We start from the raw sequence: 10,107 nt of genomic DNA on the forward strand, positions 1-10,107 counted from the left end.
CTTGGGATTCCTCATATTCATTCATCATTTTTTATGGTATCATTCCTTCAGCAAGCATTTCATAAAGCACCTACTGTGCTGGGGATGCAAGGCATGACCAGATCGGTCTCTGCCCTCAGTGACATTCTGTTCCAGTCATGAGTCAGTTTCCTGAACTGCGAGATGAGGGGATTGGGCCAGATGGCCTCACAGGTCCCTGCCCGCTCGAGAGCTATGATTCTGCCACAACAATTTATTTCACCATTTCTCAGGCATGGGCACCTGCATTATTTCTGGGTTTTTGCTACCAGAAAAAATGTTTTATAAGTTTTTTGTCATAAATTATCAATGTTTTGTTACATGTGGGATCAGTCTTGATGCCTTTAACTTCCTTGGTATATATTCCCAGCTGTGGAATCTTTGGGTCAAAGAGTAGGAATAGTCAAGTCACTTCTTACATAATTCCGCAATTTTTTTTCACAGCGTAGTTGAACCAAATCAGCTCTATAAACTGTATGCCTGTCTTTCTGTGGCCTTTTCAACTTTAACCATTTTCACCTCATTATCTTTGCTAATTTCTGAATGTTTACAAGAAATTTCACTTGTTTTGATTTGTATTTCTCATATTAGTGATTTGAGTAGTCTTTCATATGATTGTTGATAGTTTGTAATTCTGCTTTTGAAAATTATTTGTTCACGTCCTTTGACCACTTACCTTTTGGGAAATGACTCTTGGTCTTGTGTATATATGTTCACTATATGTCCGAGTGTGGCTTCTTAACATGGGCCCTTTGAGCATTTCATGACTGACCGTTAAGTAGCTGTGATTTCATATTCCTTATGCCAATACAGTTCTCAGCTAGAGGAGTAGCCTGCTTAATGCTCGGGGCAGATCTCTATGGCAAGGAAAGCCAGCTAGCACTAAGAACCTTAGCAAGCATTGAAAAGAAGAATCTTTTCCCATCCTCTCCCTTCATCTTTTATCCACTTGCTTTTTCTTCTTTTTTCCTTTGTATCCCTGTATTGACTTATATGTAATAAAATCACTTGCAAAAGGACCCTCATTCTTTTGTTAAATGTTCTATCATTTTAAAGTTTATTCTAAATCCTCCAGCATTAGTCTTAACCTTACAGTTTAGCTCCTAAACTAGTTGCTATCTTATGGTTGCTATTTCCTATGCATTACCTTTGTCTCTCCAACATGATTTTAGATTCCTTGAGAGCAAGGATTAAGTCAAATATTTCCTGCTGAATATAGTGTTAGAAAGGACTCAACAAACTCTTGTTAACTGATTCCATATATTTCAAAATGACATCTTTTACTCGTAAAAATTCAAAAACCTACCATTGCAGGACTTATTTTTGTTTTTATTTAAGCAAGACAACCTAATTGAGAATTCTTTCTCTTGTTTTGATTAAAGTGTGGTCAGAAGTGTTTGTGTTTTTCATAGTGTTTATTAACAAGTGCTTGTAAATCTTTTTTCTTAGTCTGTAGAAGAAAAGCTCTCTCTGGCTCAGGAGGACTTGATTTCAAACCGAAACCAACTTGGAAACCAGAATAAAATGATTCAAGAGCTTAAGACTGCCAAGGCCTCTTTGGAGCAAGATGTGTCCAAAAAAGAGCAGCAGTTACAGGAGCAGGGAAAAGCACTGCAATCTGTGCGAAACGACAAGGTGCCTTTTCTCCGTTTCCGTCCTTCACCTGGAGCTTTGATGTTCTAAGGGGCCTCGAGGTTCTCACTTTCACTCAGTAAGAAGGCTCTGGGAGGCTCTCGCAGTGTTCTTCATCCAGCATCCTGTGTGGGAACACTTTCAGCTATGGGAAGCTCACTACTTTTATTTTTGTCATTCTTCCCTATGTTAAGTCCAGATATCTGCCTCCCTGTAACTCTTGTAACTTCCATCTATCAGCCTTCTGGAATTTATAGGATACTTTATCGTCTGTCCATTCTAAATCCCACCCAATATTTGAAGAGCTCTCTCGTATGTATCAATTCTGTCTCTGCTCTTCTCCAGGCTGAAAATATCTAATGTTTTTAGCCAGCCCTCATATTACTTGGTCTCTAGTCCCTTGGTTGCATTTGCAGGATGTAAAAGAGTCTGGAAACCATTCTGAACTATATTAAAAATCTCCTCAGCTAAAAGTTAGCATTTTCTGGTAGGAAGTGCTATTGCATACATTTCAGTAAGATAAAATGTATGGTGTATTATCAGGCTATGAATGTGAAAATATCAACCTTTGCTTTTAGTGGCTTAGAAAATGTAAACCACATTTATCTTTAGTTTTTTTCTTGGCAGAGAAATATATACTCTCTCACACAAAATGAGAAGAAACTTGTCATTTTTGGTTTAATAACCAAAATAACTGACCTATCATGAAATTATAGAGCTTATCTGAGATGTAAAAAGGGGGAGAGACTTGGTATAAGTAATGTTCAATTTGGAAAGGTATTTTGATAGGAAGTTCAGGCAGCGTTTTGTGGTCAGCCCTTTGTGTTTTATTGACATAATTTTGAAAACCATATAGTGTTTCAGTTACCTGTAAGCTAAATAAATTTGTGAATAAGAAAAATATAGCTTTATATTTTTATTCTGAATTGACTACTTCACAATTAAATGTTTTCCCCTAGTCACTGAAAGAAAAAGAACTAGCTAATGAGAAGTCCAAACTGATGGAACTACAAGAAGTTAAGGGTAGGCAGGAAAAAGAGATTTCCAAATTGAGTGAAGAACTTGGGTCCTGCAAACAAGAAAGCCTGAAGGTAAGTTGGAATGTCTGTTTTCTGACTTGGCATGTTTTTGTGGATAAATACCATGCTTGCCAGTGTCAATGTTCCATGTCTAAATACTGAAGTTTCTTTGAAATTAAAAGTTAAATGGGAAAACAAAGGAATTAAGATTTTTTTTAAAAGACAAGGAATATTATTAGATTTTCCAAGATTAAGGACATTAGAAAAACATTGGCTCTAGAGTTGGAAGATATGGGGTCAGATCTTGCTTATTGCCTGTGTGGCCTAAGACAAGTCATTCGCCCTCACTTTGGTTTGACTCGATGTCCTGTCAGGTCCCTTCTAGTCCTAAGTCTGTGTGATCCTTTGAACCTATGAAATAATCCCTGTCAGGACATCCTTTTACTTTTGCATATTTACTATATCTGACTTTAATTTATGACCACTTGAGTAAAAACAAGGCAACCTAAAAGTTTTGATTTTGTTGAGATTTGATGAAGGAATTTCATTTATAATCATCTAAAGGAAGAGATGAGAGACTTGTGAAGTTAGCTTCCAGATAACTGAAAAATATACTTTTAGAGGCCAGATGCATGACTTTTTTTAAAAAGACTGACCTTTTTTCATTCCATACCACAGAAAATTGGAACTATCTTGATTTAAGGATAGTAGCTTTGGGTCACTATGCATAATCTTGTATTTGTCTACTAAGTTTTGTAACTTAGAAAAATATTATTTCCTCTGATAAAGGGCTGGGGGAGAGGGATGAGAATAGGGTGAGTTTAAAAGTGTGGAAAACAAAGGAAAGCAACCTCCTCAAATAATTGAAATAAAATGTTAAGTTGTTATTATCATTATTGTTAGATGATTAATTACAGGTAATTTGCAGGTGTATTTTGAAGTTTTAGTTCTGTGTTATGTTTTTCTAACAGGAAATAACAAATCTAAAGGATGCCAAACAGTTATTGATTCAGCAGAAACTAGACCTTCAGGGCAAATTAGATGCCCTGGAGTCAGCTCTTGAACAGGAAAAGAAAAACCAACAAGTAGTAAAAGATCAGTTGAAAAAGACTGAAGATGATCTGAAGAAAGAATTCGCTGAGAAGGAAGCCAAATTGGTTAGTAAGTTTCTTTCCCACCGATCCTTTTTTATACCACCACATAAAATACATAGATCTGCTCATATCGCTCCTCTGCTCAAAAATCCCCAGTGGCTGCCTATTACCTCATTAAGTAAAGTTCACATACTTTAGTCTGACAGTAAAGGTCCTCCATAATCTGGTGCTACTTTACCTTTCCAACTTTATCTCATATCACATACATACATACATACCTTATATCATATACTCCATCCTAATGGGGCTACTCTTCAGCTCCTAAATACACCTTTCAGTCTTCTGCCTTCTTGCCACTATGTTGTTTCTTCTTCCCGGAATGTCTTCCTTCCCTAAAATGACACCTTTTCCATGAAGCTTTCTTTGGACTTATACTAGTAACAACCTTATTCTTGGAGCCTCATAATACTTTTGCAAGTTTTTATTGTATTTATTATACATTATTTTGTATTTTGGTTATGTGTTTGTGTCTTTTTTTATTTTAGAGAATCTAATGAAAAAATGGCATCTGGAAATAGCTATACTAACTTAACCAATTTCAGGATTTTTTTTTTTTAATAAAAATGGGAAAAAGAAAATCCTATGCCTATATCCTTTCCTGGCATGGAGGTGACCCTTGTCTGTGCTAAAGGTGATGCCATCAGAACACAAATTCTGTCATCATCTGTCAAGCTAAGAAGGTTTCTAATAACTGCCTAATGTTAGACTGTGTCTTTTAGCTGTGGACCAGGTGAGTGCCTTCCAGAGAAGCTCATCTTGACAAGTTTAGCCACCAGATGATGAATTGTTCTGGCCATTGTGTGTGACCCATGAAATGATTTGATCCAAATGCATGCTTCAGGCAGTCATTTTTTAGTCATGTCTGACTCTTTGTGATACCATCTGAGATTTTCTTATACTAGAGTGCTTTGCTATTTGCTTTTTCACTCATTTTACAGATGAGGAACCGAGGCAAACAGGGTTAAGTGACTTGCCCAGGTTCACACATCTAGGAAGTGTCTGAAGCCAGACTTGAATTCAGGAAGAGGAGTTTTCCTGACTCAAGGCCCTGCCCTGTACTGTGATTTGTAGTTGCAGGGGTATGCTAGCTCCCCATTGTCTGCTGCTCTCAGCTTGCTCAGTGATGGGCTCTGATAAAAAATAGGTGGAAAAGGGGGGAATACTAAGAGTCACAGTTCTTAGAGGGCATGCAGAGAGTCATTAAACTGCTTCTACTCTTAACCTGTAATCTGTATCCAGGTTTCTCTGATAGTTGAGATGCTAATAGAGAAACTGAAGCTGATCCACCATGATGTTCTCCGTAGAGCTAAACCAGAAGACAAAAGGCTCTTCTAGCAGGGTTGAATAAAGGCCTTGGCATTTGTTTCACCATTACCCTAAGGCGACAAGAGGGAGTCATCAACTGGATTATCTCACGTTGCACTGTTCACAATGTGCAAAACAAGCCACTGAGGAGATGATTGATTGCTTACTGCGCTGCAGTAACCTGTATAGAGCATGACAAGATCTTCTACGCTATCAGCATCCATGCATCTTAATATTGAATAATGTCAGTGTGATACCGAGAGACTGCTGCTTGTTCTTTGTGCTAACTGGTTTGCATTATTTCTGTTTTCTAGGATCCATTTTCCTTTTTATTAAGTTTATAAATAGGTCAGGTTAGAGCTGCACGAATAGTATTGTGTACAATGTCTTCATCTTCATCTTTTCCTATAATTTGGCTTTTATGTTGAACTGTGCTTTAATCAGATAATGATCTGACAGCAGAGATAGTTTATTCTGAAATGACTGCGATTTCTTTAAAGAGTTATTCCTTCTGTTAAGATATACCCTATTTCGACGAAATCATGTGGTGCTCCCTGTATCCAGCACTCTTGAACCTGTCTACAAGTCTTTGTCCTTTGTCCTTCCTGGATTCTAAACTGTGTTTGCCAATTTCATCCTTCACTGTATGACAACACAGCAGTTCACATAAGAAAGACTTGGAGGTTTTAGTAAATAGTAAACTCAGTGTGGGTCAAGAGGCAGCTCAAACAACTGATGTGCTCTTAGTCTGACTTAGCAGAAGCCTAGTCCCCAAAGCCAGGGAGGCGATTGCCTGCCTGTTCTGTACCCTATCCCACCTTATCTTGACTGTCAATTTCCGTTTAGGTTCTGCATTTTAGGGAGGACATTGGCAAACTGGAGTACACAAATGAGGGGTGGTGGGGTGGCTCAGATAGTGAAGGAGTTGGGAACTAGGCCACTTAGAAGCATCTGCTGAAGCAACTAAGTATGTTTAGTTTCTAGAAGAGAATTCAGGGTCATGAAGAGTTGGACATTACTTAAAATGACAACAACAATAAAAGTATGAGTTAAGAACAGACATGCTTTCTCAAGTGCTTTTTTCTACAACAGATAAAATCTTGTCCTCATAATTCTTACTGAAATGATTAAGAATGTATAATTGTGCTGTCTGATATTTTTTAAAGAAGCAGTTGACCCAATACAATAAAATACAGCTTTGAAGGCCTTCCTTAGTAAGTCCTAAACATGTGTTACAATTATACAACACTGTAATAGATACAGCTATGAAAATAACTTTGTTCAATGATACATGGAATAATTGAACCCAAGGTAGGCATGAATTCTGATTACCAAGCATATGGAAGGTAGCCAGCACAATGTTCAAACAAAGGAAAAATTCCAAGTGATGGTGAACTTCTCCAAATGCTTTTATTCACAGCTACCGTTCATCCAGGTTTGTAAACTTAAAATCATCCTCAACACTTTTCTTTTAGCTCACATTTCATCCTCACTACATCTTGCTTCCCTTCCTATTTGCTCACATGGTCACCATCCTAAATTCATGCCAACAAAATAAGAGAAAACAAATGGACAATCTGAGTGTTATATTTGTACCTCTGAAGTATTAAAAGACTAAAAGAAGGCCTTCCAGTGGCTAATTGGTGGAAGAATTATAGAAGGACATAGGCAAGAATTACATGCACAAGATTAGAAGGCATAAATGGTATTGTAATCTGAATTGGTGGAGGGACTATCCATGTTGGTGAAAACACAGATTTATTAGACATTAGCATCAGTTCTAATTTAGAAAATATATGCCCGTATTTTAAACAAGTCACTGAAAGTTGCAAAAAGTTAACAAAAACACCTTTGTAGAAAAGAAAAATAGTGGCGAATATATTGTCATGTTACATTTATTTAGGCAAAATAAACATTTATAAGGTATAATGAGATTTCATTTTAGAATTATGGTGACCAAAAACCACAATACTTTTCCTTCTGTTGTGTACTAGATGGGAAGCATCTGGCTTTCTCCTTTTGAATTAAATCCAAATATACTCATATAACTTTTAATTCTAAATTATTCAATTATTATAAAATTGTAATTTCACATTCAAACCATGAATTAAATGGTATTCAAGTTACCTGTTGATAGGTCGGTAGGAGAGAGTGTAGGACTTGTGTAGATAAAGGAAACACTTAAGAGAAGAGTGGTATATTTTGTGTACTTCACATTACTAATTTGAGATTCTAAGTCTTTTTTTCTTTAAGTTTTATTCATTTTGAACTTAAATACAAAAAGACAAAAAAAGAACATTTCCATGTACATAGCAAAACATAAAAAGAGGATTCAATATAAAACCATGAATTTCTGTTTCACTGTTTACTTTTTAAAAAAAATTATGTAGTAAATACTACATATCGTATTCTATGTAATATACTATGTAATATCGTATACTGTGTAATAAATACTACATACCCTGCTTTTCTGTGCTTCTGTCTGTTTTCTTTTGTTCTCTGCTTTGCACTTTTTATTTTTTTCCCTCCCCACCCCATCCTAGAGAAGGCTATCATTAGACACAAATGTGTATGTGTGGATGTGTGGATGTGTGTGCACATTCGTGTGTGTGGGCATGTAAAACCATACTATATGTACCTCTGTTTATCAGTTCTTTCTCTGGATGTGGGTAGCATCTTCCTTCATAGATCCTTTGTAGTCAATTTGAATATTTATAGCACTCAAAATGACTTAGTCATTCACAATTGTTCTTTGAACAGTATCGCTTTACTATGTACAATGTTCTCTTGGTTCTGTTCATTTCACTCTTCATTAGCCTTTTTCAAAAAGAACCCAAAGACCATTTTAAAATCTGACACGAACTTGAAAGTCGTAAGCTAACTATTATTTTAAAGCTGTAGACTTGGAGCTAATTTAGATTAAGTAGATGGTGGTTGTGTCTCTTGTTATAAGCTAACAGTGTTACTTATCCCACTTGTCCCTACATGAAAACAATACTGTATGGTCCTAAAATTTGAAATTTGAGAGGAAGGCACTCAAACCCATATCTGACTGCAATTATAATACTAAAGAGAGTATGTGTGTGTGTATACATATATATTTGTTTTCCTTTTTTTCAGCATGCAGAAATAAAAGAAAAGGAAGAGAAAATTAGGAAGCATGAAGAGAACGAGACGAGGCTTGCCATGCAAGTGACAGCTTTGAATGAGAATTTGGGCACGGTAAAGAAAGAATGGCAGGCCAGCCAACGGAGAGTTAGTGAACTAGAGAAACAGATAGATGACCTACGGGGCGAAATTGCAGTATTGGAAGCAACTATTCAAAATAATCAAGATGAAAGGAGAGCACTGTTGGAAAGGTGATTAAATTATACTATTTGGGGAAAGTGTACTTTATGATTGATTAAAATGAATATGCTGTCATCTAATCACGTATTATGTGGGGGGGGGGGAAGCAACAAACAAGCCCCTGCTAGTATTGAATCACCACTTAAAACTAAAAATAACTTGGAGTAAATAATGAATGTTTAATTTCAATGATTTTTTTAGTTACTTCAGGAGTCCCTTTTCTGTTTCATGGGCTCTTTTAAGTCTTTTGTAACTATCTAATTATATCTTCATTATCCATCTTCAGGTGTCTCAAAAGTGAGGGTGAAATAGAGAAGCTTCAAGCCAAAGTACTAGAATTGCAGAGAAAACTGGACAACACAACTGCAGCAGTGCAGGAATTAGGCAGAGAAAATCAGTCATTACAGGTAAGTTGTGGGCTGGGAAGTCATGCTGAGTGGGCCATTCCTTCTGATTTCACAGAGAGCGCCATTTTCTGTAGGAGACTGTTTACTTTGGCTGCTGTTTGAAAATTCATTCAACACATTGAACACTTGCTCTGTGCTAAGAGTAGTGAGAGATTCAGAAAAGACACTTTGAAAAATAAGGGATTTGGAAAGATAGGATACCCGTTGATATCCTACCCATCCTCCAAGGCCTAGCTTAAATGCTATCTCCTCCATCATGCTTTCCTTGATTTTCTGCTCCCAGCTCTGTGGGCACTGGAGAATTAGATCAGAAAGAAGTCTCTAGAAGATTTTTCTGGTCCAGGCTTCTCCTTTAAGAGAAGGGGAGGAAACTCGAGACCCATTTTCAAAGTTTTGTAGACAGTTTGTGGACCAGCAGGGACTGGAGCTCAGGCCAGCGTGTGATCACTGTGCTTTGCTACTTAGATATCAAGGTCCCCTTGAGAATATCAAAAGGCAGTAGAGAATTGAGTGCCAGTGAGGGTTAGGGAACAGTTAGTGATAATTCATAGGAGAGAATGAAAGAGCAGCTATGAAGCTACACTCTCTTCCAGAGTAGGCTGGTAAGCTGAGAAACTCTGCTCTGATGGCAGGTGGAGGTCAAGCAACCAGGCCGAGGTCAGGCCCTGGGTTTGAGTGGGGAAAGGAGGCTTGGGGGAGCAGTTCTGCTGAGTTCTTTGAATTATTTTGGCCATCTTTTCTGTTTGAGATTCAATAGCTCATGTTAATTAGTCAATCTTAGCTTGGTCAGGGACAGAATTTGGCACTTTGAATTTCTGATTTCCTTCATGCATATTCAGATAGTTCCCAATATGCACAAGTCCCTTGCATATGAAAAGCTACTCCAGAGCAGCTGCCCCGGACAGACAGAAACTAGAATTACTCTGCCCTGTCGCCACCTCCTCCTCTTGGGCTCTTGCCTTTCTGCCTCAGCCTGCTGCTGCCACTTCCACTATAAAACATTCCATCCCCACGTCTTATCTTGCCTCTAGGGCCATTCCAGAGAGGGGCGTGGGATATGGCAAGAGGAAGGTGATGGAAAAAGGAGGGCTAAAGTCCTTGGTGCTCCCCTCTAGCTACGTCCCTTCTTCCTGTACATTTCCTGCCTACTTTCCATCCTTCCTTCCCTGTGATGTGATGTGATGTGATGTGATGTGATGTGATGTGATGTGATGTGATGTGATG

At 37.6% G+C, this 10,107-nt stretch overlaps 1 protein-coding gene across 1 annotated transcript in view; it reads left to right on the top strand.

Moving 5' to 3' along the window:
* EEA1 (early endosome antigen 1) overlaps positions 1-10,107 on the top strand; it is a 112,785-nt gene that overhangs the window by 100,469 nt on the left and 2,209 nt on the right. The window contains exons 23-27 of the mRNA XM_027842456.1: positions 1,468-1,653; positions 2,610-2,741; positions 3,641-3,826; positions 8,249-8,487; positions 8,763-8,883. Coding sequence (XP_027698257.1) covers positions 1,468-1,653; positions 2,610-2,741; positions 3,641-3,826; positions 8,249-8,487; positions 8,763-8,883 — 864 coding nt within the window. The remainder of the gene's footprint in view (positions 1-1,467; positions 1,654-2,609; positions 2,742-3,640; positions 3,827-8,248; positions 8,488-8,762; positions 8,884-10,107) is intronic.

Source organism: Vombatus ursinus, unplaced genomic scaffold (assembly GCF_900497805.2).
Source record: "Vombatus ursinus unplaced genomic scaffold, bare-nosed wombat genome assembly UNPS02014874.1, whole genome shotgun sequence".
In the NCBI taxonomy this organism is placed as follows: domain Eukaryota; kingdom Metazoa; phylum Chordata; class Mammalia; order Diprotodontia; family Vombatidae; genus Vombatus; species Vombatus ursinus.